General features: G+C 43.6%; 1 protein-coding gene and 1 long non-coding RNA gene across 2 annotated transcripts in view; one reads left to right on the top strand and one right to left on the bottom strand.

Moving 5' to 3' along the window:
• The window catches only part of LOC132659493 (uncharacterized), a 67,760-nt gene that overhangs the window by 39,853 nt on the left and 9,050 nt on the right, over positions 1-18,857 (bottom strand). The gene's annotated exons all lie outside the window — the stretch shown is intronic.
• LOC132657161 (antigen WC1.1-like) overlaps positions 1-18,857 on the top strand; it is a 52,865-nt gene that overhangs the window by 29,732 nt on the left and 4,276 nt on the right. Inside the window, exons 8-18 of the mRNA XM_060413466.1 lie at positions 2,410-2,724; positions 7,058-7,366; positions 7,460-7,768; positions 11,891-11,983; positions 12,060-12,374; positions 13,489-13,803; positions 16,795-16,836; positions 16,924-17,238; positions 17,488-17,520; positions 18,067-18,204; positions 18,592-18,681. Coding sequence (XP_060269449.1) covers positions 2,410-2,724; positions 7,058-7,366; positions 7,460-7,768; positions 11,891-11,983; positions 12,060-12,374; positions 13,489-13,803; positions 16,795-16,836; positions 16,924-17,238; positions 17,488-17,520; positions 18,067-18,204; positions 18,592-18,681 — 2,274 coding nt within the window. The remainder of the gene's footprint in view (positions 1-2,409; positions 2,725-7,057; positions 7,367-7,459; positions 7,769-11,890; positions 11,984-12,059; positions 12,375-13,488; positions 13,804-16,794; positions 16,837-16,923; positions 17,239-17,487; positions 17,521-18,066; positions 18,205-18,591; positions 18,682-18,857) is intronic.

Genomic DNA, 18,857 nt, shown 5'->3' with positions numbered 1-18,857 from the left:
TTTTGTTTTATCTTAATCCATTCACTGTAAATGCAGTTACTGATATTGATGTGTTGGTATCTGCCATTTGCTTTTAATTGATACACACGCTTTATGACCCTTTTTATCTCCTTTCCCCCCTCCTTTTGCATTAAATAAATCTGTTATTATTCCAGATTTTCCTTTTTCCTTTTGATTTTCAGCACCTTTACTAGGAGTGGGGGTTTTCATACTCCTCCATTAATTTTTTTAAAAAAATTCTCTATTGTTATATCTTCAGATGTTACTTCTGCAGTTCTGTCTGTCTGTCTCTGTATCTCTTCTCCCCTCCTCCTCCTCTTTCTTCTCTTTTTTATCTCTCATCTTTCAGTTCAGTTCTGTTCAGTTGCTCAGTCAAATCTGACTCTTTGCGACCCCATGAATCGCAGCACATCAGGCCTCCCTGTCCATCAGCAACTCCCGGAGTTCACTCAGATTCATGTCCATCGAGTCAGTGATGCCATCCAGCCATCTCATCCACTGTCGTCCTCTTCTCCTCCTGCCCTCAATCCCTCCCAGCATCAAAGTTTTTTCCAATGAGTCAACTCTTCACATGAGGTGGCCAATGTACTGGAGTTTCAGCTTTAGCATCATTCCTTCCAAAGAAATCCCAGGGCTGATCTCCTTCAGAATGGACTGGTTGGATCTCCTTGCAGTCCAAGGGACTCTCAAGAGTCTTATCCAGTACCACAGTTCAAAAGCATCAATTCTTCGGTGCTCAGTCTTCTTCACAGTCCAACTCTCACATCCATACATGACCACTGGAAAAACCATAGCCTTGACTAGACAGACCTTAATTGGCAAAGTAATGTCTCTGCTTTTGAATATGCTCTCTATGTTGGTCATAACTTTTCTTCCAAGGACCAAGCGTCTTTTAATTTCATGGCTGCAGTCACCAGACTCCTCTAATCACTGTATTCTAAGTTCTATATAAAATTCTCTTAACTTATTCATTCACTTTTTAAACCTAGATATTTTATTTTAGGTTGGCAATAGTTCCTAGACATTTTTATTTATTTATGATTATTTGTTATTTTTTTCATCTTTTTACCTGCTTATTCTATTCTTCTCTCTTTTCCCCTAAATACATTGATTGTAGTCAAAATCCTTATCTGCTAAGTCCAGCATTTCTATCATAGGTGTCTCTGTATTCTCTTATCTTTTTTCACTTTGGTCATTTGCCATGTTATCCTAGTTTCTCAAATGTCATGTCATTTTTTATTCAGTGCTATAAATTATATATGAAAAAGTAAGATACTCCTGATACATTTTCTAACACCTGAAAGGATTTACCCTTTGTTTTCCTAGGCAGGTAGGGGGAAAGGGTGTGTACCACCCACACATCTAAATATAACCTAAAACTGAGCTGTAACAAGTATGGGTTGCAGTTTTGGTAGCGCTCAGTCCACCTCTGATTTCTCTGTCCCTATGACATAGGCTTTCAGAGATTTCAGTTCAGAGCCTATATTCTTTGGTAGTTAAGTACCGAAAATAATGAAAAAGACTCTGCTTTCCAAGTCTTTTTATATAGTTCTCTAGCTTCCTGCCCTTCACAGCTTATATACTGGGCAAAGATTTGAGGAGAAAACGTGCTGTGTGAGAGAGGCTCTCAAAAGTCTAATTTTGTCTCTCCAGCACCAGGTAACCCCCAGATTATCCTGGCTTCCTGTCACAACAGTAGTCCTCTGCTTGTCAGAGCCCAGATTCTGAATCATTAAATTATGCAATGAATTGGTAAATTCCCACAGAGAAAAAGAAGCTACAGATCTTGGACTAACATTGAAATAATCTCCACTCTTTAGAATGTTAGCATATTTAGTCCATGTTGTGTTAACAAATGTCAAATACATTTACTGTTTCTTAAAAAACATTTTCCAGCTGTTAAAGTTGTATCTAGAAAGAGCCAGCAAGACACATTGGCCTGCTGTGAACTCCATTCTCCCTGGAAGTAGAAAATTTTAGGTTTGATTCTCTACTTCATCATTTACTTAAAGTGCAGCACTGATAGACATTATTTAACTTTTCTTTACCTTTTTTTTAAAACCTTTCCTCCTACTTTTCAACCTTATTAATTCTCTTGCCACTGCTATAAGAAACCAGACCCAGCTGCTGCCCAGTGCAGTGCTGCTGCTGCTGCTGCCAAGTCGCTTCAATCGTGTCTGACTCTTAGCGACCCCATGGACTGCAGCCTACCAGGCTCCTCTGTCCATGGGATTGTCCAGGCAAGAGTACTGGAGTGGGTTGCCATTGCCTTCTGCACGAGTGCAAAGATTCCATATCAGAACCAGCAGAGTCTGCAGCCTCAGTACTGCTCAGGTGAGGGTCCCACAGGACAGACGACCCTTCTCATTCTCCAGGTCAACGCCCCGTGTCCAAATTCTCTCTCCTCAGGTAGCAGACAGCTCCGCCTGGTGGACGGAGGTGGTCCCTGCGCCGGGAGAGTGGAGATCCTTGACCAGGGCTCCTGGGGCACCATCTGTGATGACCGCTGGGACCTGGATGATGCCCATGTGGTGTGCAGACAACTGGGCTGTGGAAAAGCCCTCCAAGCCACTGTCTCTTCTTCCTTTGGGGCGGGATCAGGGCCCATTTGGCTGGGCAACGTGAAGTGCACAGGAAAGGAGTCCCATGTGTGGAGGTGCCCTTCCTGGGGCTGGGGGAAGCACTACTGCGATCACAGCGAGGATGCAGGAGTCATCTGCTCAGGTATGGTCAGTTCATGCCCACCAGCGGGGAGAATGGAATGTTCCAAGAAAGCTGGTGTCTGATCAGAGGGACAATAGGGCACTGGTGGGCTAGAGAGGACTGAGACAACTACCCATCCTCCCCGAGTGCCCTGTAGCTGTGAGCAATGAGCTTCGTATACTTTCCTCTTACAAGTCTCTGCTATTCTGTTCTTCTCCAGTGCTCTTACCTGACACTAAAATAACTTTGTTTATTCTTCCAGTTAAAATAAATCCTCATCATTTTTTTTTCATAATTCACTTTTTGTAAGAGTGAAACATTTGCTAACAGCCACATACACACTCCCTTTGCACAGGAAGGCTATGAGTGGGAGGGACAAAAAATGAGGATGTACTTTCCTGGGTGGAGTTGTTTCTATACAGACAGTGTGAGACATTATTTTGCACTAGGCTAGTATGAGTGGAGGCTACTCCTACTATAGGAGGATATCATTTACATGTATACAGGGTATCCCTACAGGGGTTATCATTTAACAGATCAGAGATTCTAATGGATTTGTGCCAGATTTCAAGTTTCCTTTGTAAATTTAGGCATAAATGTTCATTGTTCTTTGATGGTAGAGAATTGCTTATGGAATGGTCTGAGTGTTAATTCTTCCATTGTTACTAGAAAAGTCTCCCTCTCAAATTTTTCCTTTACAATATCTGTATAAATGCAAACTTTGGAGGAACACTTAGCCATGTACTGACAAGTCCAAGGTGGAGGTAATAAAACTTGAATTTCTGTGTTTTATGTTAAGAGATTATATAGTTTATATTTGATGACTTCAATGATATAAGAGAATTGCATTTGGGGGCTTATTTGGAGTAAGTGGACAAATATAATTTTTGAAGAAGGTGGAAAAGATTTCATAGTAGCTGGGAGGAAGGAGAATGGCAATGGGAGCTGATGAAGGCAAGTGTGAGGTTCTCTGAGCAGCACTGAGGGGCCAAATGTGGTGTGAAGGATGCTACGTGTGCCTAAGGACACAGGATGTGTACACAGCAAGAGACCAGACAAGGATATGTCTTTACTATATTTAATATCTTCACTCACATCTGTCTTTTATTTAATAATTACCTTGGAATTATCACACACTTATTCTTCCATGTAAATTTTAAAATCAAATAGAAAATAAAAAAGATATACTTTATCTCAGAAGTCTCTATCCTGTTATGCATAAGACTTTATTGATTATTCAGCATATATTTGAATATTTCACATGTATCAGGGTATATAAAACAGAATACAAGAAATACCTTTTTCTTGTTCTGTCTAAATTTTTAATCGCAGAATTAATATAACAATATCAATAACCTCAGATATGCAGATGACACCACCCTAATGGCAGAAAGTAAAGAGGAACAGAGGAGAGACTCTTGATGAAAGTGGAAGAGAAGAGTGAAAAAGCTGGCTTGAAACTCCACATTCAAAAAACTAATATCATGGCATCCAGTCCCATCACTTCATGGCAAAGAGATGAGGAAAAAATGGAAACATCAACAGACTTTATTTTCTTGGGCTCCAAAATCACTGCAGACTGTGACTGCAGCCATGAAATTAAAAGACACTTGCTCCTTGGAAGAAAAGCTATGACAAACCTAGACAGCATATTAAAAAGCAGAGACATTACTTTGTGACAAATGTCCATATAAGTCAAGCTATGCTTTTTTTTTTTTCCCCAGTAGTTATGTATGGACGTGAGAGTTGGATCATAATGAAGGCTGAGCATTGAAGAATTGATGCTTTTGAACTGTGGTGCTGGAGAAGACTCTGGAGAGTCCCTTGGACAGCAAGGAGATCAAATCAGTCAATCCTAAAGGAAATCAACCCTGAATAACTCATTGGAAGGATGTATGCCGAAGCTGAAGCTCCAATACTTTGGCCACATGATGAGAAGAAATGACTAATTGGAAAAGACCCTGAGGCTGGGAAAGATTGAAGACCAGAGAAGAAGGGGACGACAGAGGATGAGATGGTTGGATGGCATCACTGAAACAATGGACATGAGTTTGAGTAAACTCAGGGAGATAGTGAAGGACAGGGAAGCCTGGAGTGCTGCAGTCCATGGGGTCACAAAGAGTCGAACACGACTGAGTGACTGAGCAACAAAAACAACCAGTTAAACAAAAATGTTTTAATCAGAATGTGTAGCCTGTGACCAAACTCCCAGCCAGAGGAGGCTAGGGGTCCTGACCCGGGCCTCTCTGGGCAGATGAAAGTGGATTAATAATAAGAGGCAAGCAGATCATCCTTCCCTCATCATTCATTCTTATATCAGTGGTCAAGCTAATCCTTCAATTCTTTGATTTCTGTGGTGTCTTTTCTGTTCTCTCCTGCTCTCTATAGTAGATTTTTATTCTGTTACATCATTCTTTTTGAGACTTCAAAGTTCACATACTTATGCAATCAGAGTCCTTTACCAGGACAAATTCCACCATTACATACATAACCATGAGCACACTCAGAAACCAGGCAAATTATTTTAAAAATTATTCTTTATGATGTGCAGGGTTTTTTTTTTTCCCATTGGATTACCTTTTCTCTGTCCAAATAGGGTCCCTGAAGGATGAAATCATGATCATGAGTCTTTTCCTTGGTCACTCTCTCATACTCCATCCACTCCCCGTTTAACCTACCACTCACCCCACCTCACTCCCCACAGAAGCTCTTCCCTTTTAGAGTGTCCTTTCCATCTATTTGTAGCTCTTAAGATCATTCCTTCTTTTCTGCATGGGGGGAATTGGGAAAGGGTAGCAGTGTTAGGTGGCAAACGGGAGAAGCACAGGGGATAAAAGGTGTTAAAATCTTGTTGAACAAGTATTTGGTTTCCAAATCTATGTTGCATCACTATTGGAGTTTTTGCAATTTAGAAATCTCTAAAATATATACGACTTGTTTGCTCTCTGCTATCGTCCCCTCACTCTCCTTTTTCATAGCTTACTGGCTTCTTATCTCAGAAATCCAAATAGGAAAGGAATATACAATTGGCATATAGATAGGGTTCAGTTCGGTTCAGTTCAGTTCAGTTCAGTCGCTCAGTTGTGTGCAACACTTTGCGACCCCATGAATCGTAGCACACCAGGCCTCCCTGTCCATCACCAACACCCGGAATTCACCCAAACTCACGTTCATCGAGTCGGTGATGCCATCCGGCTATCTCGTCCTCTGTCATCCCCTTCTCCTCCTGTCCCCAATCCCTCCCAGCATCAGAGTCTTTTCCAATGAGTCAACTCTTCACATGAGGTGGCCAAAATACTGGAGTTTCAGCTTTAGCATCATTCCTTCCAAAGAACACCCAGGGCTGATGTCCTTTAGAATGGACTGGTTGGACCTCCTTGCAGTCCAAGGGACTCTCAAGAGTCTTCTCCAACACCACAGCTCAAAAGCATCAGTTCTTCTGTGTATTCTTGCCACCTCTTCTGCTTCTGTTAGGTCCATACCATTTCTGTCTTTGAGCGAGCCCATCTTTGCATGAAATGTTCCCTTGGTATCTCTAATTTCCTTGAAGAGATCTCTAGTCTTTCCCATTCTGTTGTTTCCCTTTGAATACATTAAATTATCATCACTCCTTCACATTTGCTAAGAATCTCATGTCTAGGATGAAGCAATCAACTAACTCAGTTGTCTTGCATAATCCCATTGAGACTTCACTTTCTCTCAGGTGTGTTCATAAATCCTAGGTTTTTAAGAAAGATGGCTAGGATCATTCCCTCCCTCTCCTATGACTCTCTGAGTTTTCATCATTTCCAAAGTTAACTGTGAACAACTTCTTTCACAATTAGGTTACCTAATTATGACCTAATGCCTGCACTCAGATCCAGCCCGCATGATGTTCCCATCCCCAGTGACTTGAATATTGGCTCAGAGAAAATTTCCCAAAATTCTAGCCCCAGAAATTTCAGGATGACCTTCTAAACTTCTCTGGCTCTTAGGCCTATAACCTCTCGAATTCCATGATCTTTTTTCACTCTCATTTAGTTCAGCTATGCACTCAAGTTTGAATGTGTACCACGGGGCAGTTTCTTTGGGCCTTGAAGTTACCTGGCCCACAGATAAGAATTAACATTCCTAACCAATATATATTCTTGGGATTCAGCCCTTCCAAACTGACCCTGCCATCCTTCTGGATATCTCTTCAGAAACTTGCTCATGAAAATGCAATGTGACAATGACAGTCAAATTCTCTCTTCTTATCCCCTCTTATTCCACTGCTGGAAAGAAAAACTTTCCCACCATTGCCTGTGAGGTGTTGTTTCCAATTATCAAGCCAGGTTCATGAACACTCACTGGGTTTGTTCTTTGTTTCTCTTAGGATTTGTGCGTCTGTCTGGAGGGGCTGGACCCTGCTCAGGGCGAGTAGAAGTGCATTCTGGAGAAGCCTGGACCCCAGTATCTGATGGGAACTTCACACTCCCCACTGCCCAAGTCATCTGTGCAGAGCTGGGGTGTGGCAAGGCTGTGTCTGTCCTGGGACAAGTATCCTTCAGAGAGTCCGATGGCCAGGTCTGGGCTGAAGAGTTCAGGTGTGAGGGGGAGGAGCCTGAGCTCCGGGTCTGCCCCAGAGTGCCCTGTCCAGGGGGCACTTGTCACCACAGTCGGGCTGTTCAGGTTGTCTGTTCAGGTGAGATGCCTGTCAGGATTTAGCCTCTGTGTACACTCACTTCAAGCTAAAAAAGAAATAAGATTTTTCTGAAATCCTGTCTGTTTCTATCAGTGTACACAGATGTCCGGCTTGTGACAAACGGCTCCTCTCAGTGTGAGGGGCAGGTGGAGATGAACATTTCTGGACAATGGAGAGCTCTCTGTGCCTCCCACTGGAGTCTGGCCAATGCCAATGTTGTCTGTCGTCAGCTCGGCTGTGGAGTCGCCATCTCCACTCCAAATGGAGCAGAAGGAAGTGATCAACTCTGGAAAGCCCGATTTCACTGCTCAGGGACTGAGTCCTTCCTGTGGAAATGCCCTGTGACTGTCCTGGGTGTTCCTGACTGTTCCCATGGCAACACGGTGTCTGTGATTTGCTCAGGTAAGGGAGGGAAGGGCTACTATACTTAGGATGCTCCTGGAGTGAAATGTCCCCAGAGCAGAGAGTAAGGGAAAACAGGCTTAAAAAGAAAGATATTCTATAGTGAAATGTTTAATCTTGTTACTGAACTCGGTTTTCAGCTGCTCATTACTCAAGAACCCAACACTGAGAGACAAGTGTGGGGTAAAATTAAAGACAGTTTTGTTGAGGAAAGCTTTGTCTGGGGAGGCCTTACAAATGGCTGTGAAAAGAAGAGAGGCAAAAAGCAAAGGAGAAAAGGAAAGATATAAGCATCTGAATGCAGAGTCCCAAAGATTAGCAAGAAGAGATAAGAAAGCCTTCTTCAGCGATCAGTGAAAAGAAATAGATGAAAACAACAGAATGGGAAAGTCTAGAGATCTCTTCAAGAAAATTAGAGATACCAAGGGAACATTTCATGCAAAGATGGGCTCGATAAAGGACAGTAATGGTCTGGACCTAACAGAAGCAGAAGATAGTAAGAAGAGGTGGCAGGAATACTCAGAAGAACTGTACAAAGAAGATCTTCACGACCCAGATAATCATGATGATGTGATCACTAATCTAGAGCCAGACATCTTGGAATGTGAAATCAAGTGGGTCTTAGAAAGCATCACTGCGAACAAAGCTAGTGGAGGTGATGGAATTCCAGGTGAGCTGTTTCAGATCCTGAAAGATGATGCTGTGAAAGTGCTGCACTCAATATGCCAGCAAATTTGGAAAACCCAGCAGTGGCCACAGGACTGGAAAAGGTCAGTTTTCATTCCAGTTCCAAAGAAAGGCAATGCCAAAGAATGCTCAAACTACCACACAATTGCACTCATCTCACATGCTAGTAAAGTAATGTTCAAAATTCTCCAAGCCAGGCTTCAGCAATACGTGAACCATGAACTTCCAGATGTTCAAGCTGGTTTTAGAATAGACAGAGGAACCAGAGATCAAATTGCCAACATCCGCTGGATCATGGAAAAAGCAAGAGAGTTCCAGAAAAACATCTATTTCAGCTTTATTGACTATGCCAAAGCCTTTGACTGTGTGGATCACAATAAACTGTAGAAAATTCTGAAACAGATGGGAATACCAGACCACCTGACCTGCCTCTTGAGAAATCTGTATTCAGGCCAGGAAGCAACAGTTAGAACTTGACATGAAACAACAGACTGGTTCCAAATAGGAAGAGGATTGTGTCAAGGCTGTATATTGTCACCCTGCTTATTTAACTTATATGCAGAGTACACCATGAGAAACACTGGACTGGAAGAAACACAAGCTGGAATCAAGATTGCCAGGAGAAATATCAATAACCTCAGATATGCAGATGACACCACCGTTATGGCAGAAAGTGAAGAGGAACTAAAAAGCCTCTTGATGACAGTGAAGGAGGAGAGTGAAAAAGTTGGCTTAAAGCTCAACATTCAGAAAACGAAGATCATGGCATCTGGTCCCATCACTTCATGGCAAATAGATGGGGAAACAGTGGAAACAGTGTCAGACTTTATTTTTTTGGGCTCCAAAATCTCTGCAGATGGTGACTGCAACCATGAAATTAAAAGACGCTTACTCCTTGAAGAAAAGTTATGACCAACCTAGACAGTATATTCAAAAGCAGAGACATTACTTTGCCGACTAAGGTCCATCTAGTCAAGGCTATGGTTTTTCCAGTGGTTATGTATGGATGTGAGAGTTGGACTGTGAAGAAAGCTGAGCACCGAAGAATTGATGCTTTTGAACTGTGGTGTTGGAGAAGACTCTTGAGAGTCCCTTGGACTGCAAGGAGATCCAACCAGTCCATTCTGAAGGAAATCAGCCCTGGGATTTCTTTGGAAGGAATGATGCTAAAACTGAAACTCCAGTATTTGGCCACCTCATGCGAAGAGTTGATTCATTGGAAAACTCTGATGCTGGGAGGGATTGGGGGCAGGAGGAGAAGGGGACGACAGAGGATGAGATACCTGGATGGCATCACTGACTCGATGGACATGAGTCTGACTGAACTCCAGGAGTTGATGATGACCAGGGAGGCCTGGCATGCTGCAGTTCATGGGGTCGCAAGAGTTGCACACGACTGAGCGACTGAACTGAACTGAACTGAATGTGCTGATACACTCATTCTCTAGTTCTTAATTTCAGCTGTAGAATTTTTTTTTTACAGGCAGTTCTATTCTGTATGTTTGTCTTTATTTTTCAAAATTTAATACTATGCATACCCCGCTCTTATTAGATAAAAATAATAAACACGATTTTCATTTGTTTTTGTTATCTTTTCTCTGCCAGGATGCATGTCATGTTAATCAATTCTTTGTGCACTTTAATCATGGCTATTTAAATTCTGTGTCAGACTATAAAACTCTTAGAGGAAAACATAGGCAGAACATTCTTTGACATAAGTTGCAACAAGATATTTTTTGATCAAATTCCTAAAGAAAATAAAAACAAAAAATTAGGATCTAATTAAACTTAAAAGCTTTCACATATCAAAGGAAACCATAAACAGAACAAAAAGACATCTCTCAGAAAGGGAGAAAATATTTGCAAATGAAGTAATTAACAGGGGTTAATCTTCAAAATACACAGACAACTCAATCAACAAACCAAACAATCCAATGAAAAAATGGGAAAAAGACCTAAATAGACATTTTTTTTCGGACATACAGATGGCTAACAAATACATCACTAATAATTAGAGAGATGCAAGTCAAAACTTCAGGCTGGTAATAGTTCACACCAGTTAGAATGTCTTTCATTAAAAAATCCACAAATGAATCCTGGAGAGGATGTCTAGAAAAGGGAATCCTCCTACATATGAGTATGTAAATTGGTACAACTACTGTGGGTTGCCATGCCCTCCTCCAGGGGACATTCCAATCCAAGGATCAAAGCCAGGTCTCCCACACTGCAGGCGGATTCTTTACTGTCTGAGCCACCAGACTCAGAAGCCCTACACTATTGATACTTAGTATAAAACAGATATTGCTTGGAGAATCCCATAGACATGGAGCCTGATGGGCTACAATCCATAGTGTCACAGTATCAGACACGACTGAAGTGTCTTAGCATGCATGCACACAGAAATAGATAAATAATAACTTTTTATAGCACAGGGAACTCTACTCAGTGTTCTGTGGTGACTAAATAGGAAGTAAATCCAAGAAAGAGGGCAGATGTGTGTGTGTGTGTGTGTGTGTGTGAGTGTGTGTATATATATTTATAAATATAAATAGATAGATAGATATAGTTGTTGTTGTTTAGTTACTGAGTTGTGTCTGACTCTTTTGTGACCTCATGGACTGCCATGCTCCTTGGTCCATAGGATTTCTTAGGCAAGAATACTGGAGTGGATTGCCATTTTTTTCTCCAAAGGCTGTTCTCAACCCAGGGATGGAACCCCAGTCTCCTGTTTGGCAGGCAGATTCTTTACCACTGAGTCACCTGGGAAGCCCTTATGTATGTGTATAACTTACTAAATTTGCTGTACAGTGAGAGCTACCATAACATTGTAAAGCAATTATAGTCAAATAAAAATTAATAAAATAAAATAAATTTTGTCAGGTAACATTAAGAGCCAAGTACCCTGGGAAATTTTTTAATGTTTCTTTTTGCTCTGGTGTTCCATGAGATCTCTTTTATATAAGTATTTTTAAAACCACAAACATTGTAGATAAATAAGTGTACAACTCCTTCAGAAAATCCTTTGTTTTGCTTCTTCTATTTAGGGGTGGATTAAGGATAGAACAACTTGTTTAACTCATTCTTAGGGCAAAGCTTGGCTTAAAACAGGAATCGTGCCATTGTCAGGACCAGGGCTCTTCCTGGAGAAAGGAAACACTAAGATTATGGTAACTTTACCAGTGTGTTCCAGCTTTCATCTCAGCTCCATCACTAGGTCACTATTTTTTTTTTTTCTTTTGAACTTTCTGCTTTGTACTGGGGTATAGCCGATTAACAATGTTGTTATCATTTCAGGTGAACAGCCAGGGACACGGCTATACATATACATGTATCCATTTCCCCCCAAACTTCCCTCCGCTCCTAAAATTTTTTTAATTTAACTGACTTTCCTGTTCTTTAACCCTCCCAACCCTCTAATCATCGCTGTTTCTTCAGGAAACCAGACCCAGGTGCTGCCCCAGTGCGACCACTTTGTGTCTGAACCAGCAGGATCTGTGGCCTCAGAGGAGAGCGCCCCCTACTGCTCAGGTGAGGGTCCCACGGGACAGAAGACCCTTCTCATTCCCCAGGTCACGGCCCCATTGCCCCATTTCTCTCTCCTCAGACAGCAGGCAGCTCCGCCTGGTGGACGGGGGCGGTCCCTGCGCCGGGAGAGTGGAGATCCTTGACCAGGGCTCCTGGGGCACCATCTGTGATGACGGCTGGGACCTGGACGATGCCCGCGTGGTGTGCAGGCAGCTGGGCTGTGGAGAAGCCCTCAGTGTCATGGGGTCTGCTCACTTTGGGGCAGGATCAGGGCCCATCTGGCTGGACGACCTGAACTGCACAGGAAAGGAGTCCCACGTGTGGAGGTGCCCTTCCCGGGGCTGGGGGCGGCACGACTGCAGACACAAGGAGGACGCGGGGGTCATCTGCTCAGGTCAGCGCTGCACACTGTCCGCAGGCTGGGGGAGGGGTGGGGCCCTGGAGGACCGGGTCTGAGCCCTGAGAGAGAGATGCTGAAAGGACCAGACAAGGAGGCTTCCTCCCGTGGAGCCTGTCTTTCCAGCAGACGTGAAGACGAGGTACTTTCACTGCCTCCTGCAGTAGCTGAGATTCTGGTCCTTTCTTCTCAGTAGTGTTTCCTGGCAGAGCCTTTTCTCACAGTTTTTCTTGAAATCAGGGCTCACCCTTCTGGTACATAGAGTAGAGAAGTCTTAAAGCCACTGTGCTAGTTTTTGTTTGTTCTATAACGAGTTGCTACATTGTTAGTGGTTTAAAACAACATATTTATTTCCTTACACTTCTCTAGCTTAGATGTCCAGCAGGGATCTCACTGGACTGCGATAAAAGTTTCAGCAGGGCCAGGTCACTTCTGAGCCTCTAGGAAAGAATCTGTTTTCTGTCTTTTCAAGCTTCTAGAAGCTGCCTGCCTTCCTTCACTCATAACCCCCTTCTGTTCATCACCAGACCAGCAACGCTCCCCCTCTCTGACCATTATCCATATTCACATCTCCCTCTCACTAGAATGAGGAAAAGGATTCCACTTTAAAGGACAGTGAGTCTAAGAATGTGATTAGACTGTGCTCAGGTGGTTAATCCACCATATTTCAGGTGACTCTTATCATCCCAGGGACCATACCTTAATCACATGTGTGGCTTTGCCAGATAAGGAAACACAGACACAGCTTCCATGTCAACACCTGTGGGCCCATTATTCTATCTGCCTCCACACTGTCCACACCACATCCCTTTCATACACTCTCTTAGATGTTTTGTCAGAAAGCAGGAGTCAGCTCCCTCTCCCTGCAGGTGTCCAGGTTGGTCTTCCTCTCAGTTCATATCCACTACATCATGATGGTAGAAATATTTAGAAAGACAGACAGAAATGGACAATGTCAGGTGAAAAGGAGACAAGTTTCACTCTGGTCATCTAATGGACTTGCTTCCTCAGCCTGGTCACAGAGGAATGTTCACAATTTTAGGGAGAGAGGAAAACCCAGAGCACTGAGTGGGGTGCTCACTGTGTCCTGTCTCCTCCTTTTCAATCTCAGAGTTCCTGGCCCTCAGGATGGTGAGCGAGGACCAGCAGTGTGCTGGGTGGCTGGAAGTTTTCTACAACGGGACCTGGGGCAGTGTCTGCCGCAGCCCCATGGATGATATCACCGTGTCCATCATCTGCAGTCAGCTTGGCTGTGGGGACAGTGGAAGTGTCAACACCTCTGTTGGTCTCAGGGAAGGTTCTAGACCCCGGTGGGTAGATTTAATTCAGTGTCAGAAAACTGATACCTCTCTCTGGCAGTGTCCTTCTGGCCTGTGGAAATTCAGTTCATGCTCTCCAAAGGAGGAAGCCTACATCTCCTGTGCAGGTGACTTATGTCTGTTTCTGTGTCTTTCCCAACCCTGTAGGAAGTTATTAGTGAGATTTGATATCTTAAAATCTAAGTGATGGGTTTAAGTTGAGTTTATAAAATGAAGTTTGGATGGAGCTAATTTAGTCTACATGTTCCAAACTTGCTTTATTAAATTTTTAATTGATATAACTGATACATTATATTTTTTGCTGTGTACAATATAATGCTTATATGTTTGTGTGTACTGCTAAATGATCACTACAGTAAGTCTAGTTAAATATTTTTCTTACATGATGATAATTTTTAAGATATATTTTCTTGCCATCTTTCAAATAGACAGTACAGTATTCACTATAGTCACCATGCTGTATGTTATATCTCTTCACCTATTAATTTTATAATTCAAATTTATACCTTTTGATTACCTATGCCTGCAGCAAATCCCCCACTTCTGGCAGCCACCAACTACTCAGCATCTCTGAACTTGCTTTTTGTTTTAATATTACACATATAAATGAGATTATATGGTATTTTTCTTTCTCTGCCTGATTTGTCTCACTTAACATAATGCCCTCGAGGTCCATCCATGTTGTTGAAACTGGCGAGATTTTCCTTTTTTTTAAATGGGTGGATATAAGTCTATATTACATTTTCTTTATCCATTCATCAGTGAAGACTTATATTGTTTGACTCATATATATTGCTATTAAATACTGATGGATCCGGATAGGACTACCAAAACTAAGTTGAATAAAAGTGGTGAGGGTAGACGTTTTTTGTGTGTGTCTGATTTCAGAGGAAAAGCTTTTGGTTTCTTATAGTCAAGTATGATGTTAGCTGTGTACTTTTCATATGGCCTTATTATGTTGAGATGCAATCCTTCTATACCTACTTTGTAAAAGAGTTTTTACTGTAAGTGCATGTTGAATTTGTCAAACACTTTTTCTGCATCCTTTGAGGATGTGATTTTTCCCTTTGGTGTATCACATTGATTAATTTGTGAATGTTGAAATATCCTTGTATCCTTGGAGCAAATATCACTTGATCATGGTGTATGATTCTTTTAGTGTATTGTCAAATTCAGTTTTCTAATATTTGTTGACAATTTTTGCACCTGTATTTATCAGAGTATTAGCCCGTAATTTTCTTTTCTCATGGTGTCCTTATCTGGCTTTGGTATCAGACTAATGTTGGCTTCAGAAAATGAATTTGGAAGTGCTCTTTTCTTCTGTTTTTGGAAGAGTTTGAGAAGGCTCCACCACTAAATACTGTTACATTGGGATTTGAGATTTCAGCAATAAATTTTGAATGAAAGAAATAAATGTTGGCAAGGCAACAAATAGTCAAATCATAGCACCTTATTCCTTCAACATTTCTCTCTCTGTTTCTCTTCCTCTTTCCCTCCCCCTCCACATACACACACAAACAGACCCCATTCAGGTACACCTTGAATGGTATGCTGGATGTTGCCTGAAACCCATAGCTAAGAGAATGTGGGATCAGATACTTCAAAAGCAGAGGCTCACTCCCTTCCTTGTCTCTCTTTGCTCATCTCTTTGTCTTTTTCATTTGAAGGCCAAAGAGGCATGAAACTATGAGACCTTTTATTGTTGATGTTTTTCCTACAATTAAACCCTGTGAATTGAGAGGTGGTAAAGTCTTTGACCATGAAAATGAGCAACCTGCTCACAGAGGTCCTGCCATCGTTTTCTCAGAGGTTCTCTGCATAGAGTGGGTAGGGGTTTTGATAGGATGATCTGGAAAGAATATAGAAATATTGATACTTTATGACAGGTACTATTTACCCTTCTGCTTTTTTAATTTATATTTATTTCTGTCAGCTTCCATTCTTTTATATATATTTTCAGTCTTTTGTTTATTATTTCTGCATCTTCTCAACACATATTTTTCTCACTAGGTGTTTTTTAACTATTGCAAAAATTTCTGGCTTACTCAGTGTGTACATATATGTGTCCATATATCTTCTCAGAATTCTACTAAGTCTTTCCTGTATATTTCCGTTTTAAGAGATTCCTAACCAACACTACGGGCTTTTCTGGTGGCTCACACAGCAAAGAAACTGCCTGCAGTGCGGGAGACCTGGGCTTGATCCCTGGGTAGGGAAGATCCAGTGGAGAAGTGAATAGCAATCCACTCCAGTATGTTTGTCTGGAAAATCCTATGGACAGAGGAGCCTGGTGGGCTGCAGTCCATAGAGTCACAAAGAGCTGGACATGGCTGAGCGACTAACACACACACACACATAACCAACACTACATTGTGGGGCAATTATCTTCCAATTAAAAATAAATTTAGAAAAGAGAGTTTCCTTTTACAACAGTAGTCTTCACTTGCCCACTGTCACACCGATTAATAGGTAAGAGTAGTTTATAATCTATCCAATAATTTTCTATTAAAATTATGTACGTGGGATTTTGAATATAAATTGACTCTGTGCTTCTGGACTGGTTATTTTTTAATGTGAACTATTATCATAGACTGTTACCTTTAATTTATATTTGGATTACTATTTCACTGATTAGTATGAATTAAAAAAAAGATATTTTATTTCACTGAATTTTATTTGTCTATTCATTCATTTAATAAATATTTATCAAGCCCCTATCTAGGTATTTAGAAAAGGTTTTCCATAGATATTTGTTGGATGAGTGCATACAATGTGCAGGCACTGTCCTAACAGCAGAAACAAGGCGCATATAAGATACACAAGGTCCTTCTTCTAATGGAACTTTCATTCAGAGGAGAGTGTGTAAATTCGAAGATGTCTGTGTTTATATTTGCTGTGGGGTGTAAAACTGATAAACAAGTACATATTTAAAGCAATTTCAGCTGGTGTCAGATGCAGTGAATGTTTCAGCCCAGGGGATAATGAGCCTGTGTTTTCACATGTCATTTGCACTGAGCCATGGACCTTAGACAATCTTATGCGGGGACAGGAACACTCTCAGCTGTTGTCCTGATCCACTGTTTCCCTGCTGTTTGCAGGTAGAAGACCCAAGAGCTGTCCAGCTGCTGCCGCCTGCACAGGTACGTCAGCCCGCCCCCTCCCCTGTGTCTCCCAGGGGCTCCTTCCTCCCACCAGGGGAGTCACAGGAGGGGCTGCTGCCTTTTCAGACAGAGAGAAGCTCCGGCTCAGGGGAGGAGACAGCGAGTGCTCAGGGCGGGTGGAGGTCTGGCACAGCGGCTCCTGGGGCACCGTGTGCGATGACTCCTGGAGCCTGGCAGAGGCCGAGGTGGTGTGTCAGCAGCTGGGCTGTGGCCAGGCCCTGGAAGCCGTGCCGGCCGCGACATTCGGCCCTGGAAATGGGAGCATCTGGCTGGACGAGGTGCGGTGCGGGGGCCGGGAGTCCTCCCTGTGGGACTGTGCTGCGGAGCCCTGGGGGCAGAGCGACTGCAAGCACGAGGAGGACGCTGGTGTGAGGTGCTCTGGTGAGCGAGGGGCTCGGGGTCCCCCCTGGGTGAGCTGGGGCAGCGCGGGGGCAGTGGGCTGGGCCGGGCATAGTGAGGAGATTGTGTTCAGACATCCTGTGTGCTGGGGCTGTGATCTAGCACGGGGGAGCTGGGAGGACTGGACACTGATGTTGTGGAGACTGAGGGGTGATTTCAGGTTCAGGAAGGAAAAGATTCGCCTGCGTTCTTGCCAATTCTTCTTCCCCACACTACTGTTTTTCTCTTTAGGTGTAAGGACAACATTGCCCCCGACTACAGCAGGTACTGTGATCCATCCATGGGCAGGAGAGAATACTCAAATACTGGGGACCTGTTCTGTGGGCTCTCTGACAGCTCAGAAGAGGAAAGAGTCTGAGGAACCGTGGCTGCTGGGGAATAGCCAGGGCATTACACTGGGGCAATCACCTGCCTTGATGTCCAGGGTCAAATGTTCTCATGCCTGAGGCCAATGACGTCTGGTTCCCATGTTGGAGAATCTAAGGAACTCCCACCTGCCCTTGAGTGTTGCTCCTCATCTGTGGGGTACAGGTCCCTGGATGTTTGATGCTCTGTCTCCTGAAGCCCAAGGAGAGGAGATGAGCTGGGTCCTCAGAGGCTGTGTCTGCAGGGCAGCTCCCTGACAATCCCCAGCTCTGCCTTGGGGCCATACTGGCCAGAGTGGAGTTGACTTGTCTCAGGACGAGACCTGAGGGAGCCCTGACACTGTCTGAGACTGAGACGCCATTGTCCGGAGCTCCTGAAAATGCTGACGCAGGAGATTTTTCTGTGCCCAAGACTATCTCCAGCCGTTTTTCCTGTTCTCCTTAGGGACCAGAACAACCTCAAATTCTCTCCCTGGCATCTTCTCCCTGCCTGGGGTCCTCTGCCTCATCCTGGGGGCCCTTCTCTTCCTGGTCCTCATCATCCTGGTGACTCAGCTGCTCAGATGGAGAGCAGAGCGCAGAGGTGGGCTTCACGGGGACCTGGGGGCCAGGGAGAGTGTGTGGAGGCAGGAGATGGGGCAGGTGTGAGGAGGGGAACCTGGGCCAGGTACTGTTCTGAGTTGCAGACTCCATGTGCTCCGTGCTGAGCTCTAAGGGCTGAGTAGACAGAAGTTCCTAGGACTGGGGCATGAACTCTGATGAGTCATGGCCTCGCCTGTGAGACCAGACAGAGTTGTCGCTGAGCTGTAATCAGGGTCAGACGAGGGGAGAATGTGCTGACATGGTACACGGGGTAGGAGACGATGCTGAGGTCCTGGCAGCCCCCATGTGAGCACCAGGGAGATGAAGGTGGGCTGGCTGGATCGGGGTATCTGGGGAAGCTTTTCTGACCTGCTGGGTGATCTCTCAGCCCTTTCTAGCTATGAAGATGCTCTTGCTGAAGCTGTGTATGAGGAGCTCGATTACCTTCTGACACAGAAGGAAGGTCTGGGCAGCCCAGGTGAGTGTCTCTGTCTGTCCTCCTGGGATCTCTGGTTGTCACCACCCCCTGGCTGTGCACATCTTCTCAGCATCTGCACACCCCATGTGTGCCCCAGGCTCACAGAGACGGCTCCTCCAGAGAGGAAGAATGGCTCTCAGGGCCCCGTGATCGCCCAGCCTCTGTCTACACTGCAG

This window comes from Ovis aries, chromosome 3 (genome assembly GCF_016772045.2).
Source record: "Ovis aries strain OAR_USU_Benz2616 breed Rambouillet chromosome 3, ARS-UI_Ramb_v3.0, whole genome shotgun sequence".
Classification (NCBI taxonomy): Eukaryota; Metazoa; Chordata; class Mammalia; order Artiodactyla; family Bovidae; genus Ovis; species Ovis aries.
The sequence above is the reverse complement of the archived record's forward strand: the minus strand, read 5'-3'. Positions and strand labels throughout refer to the sequence as shown.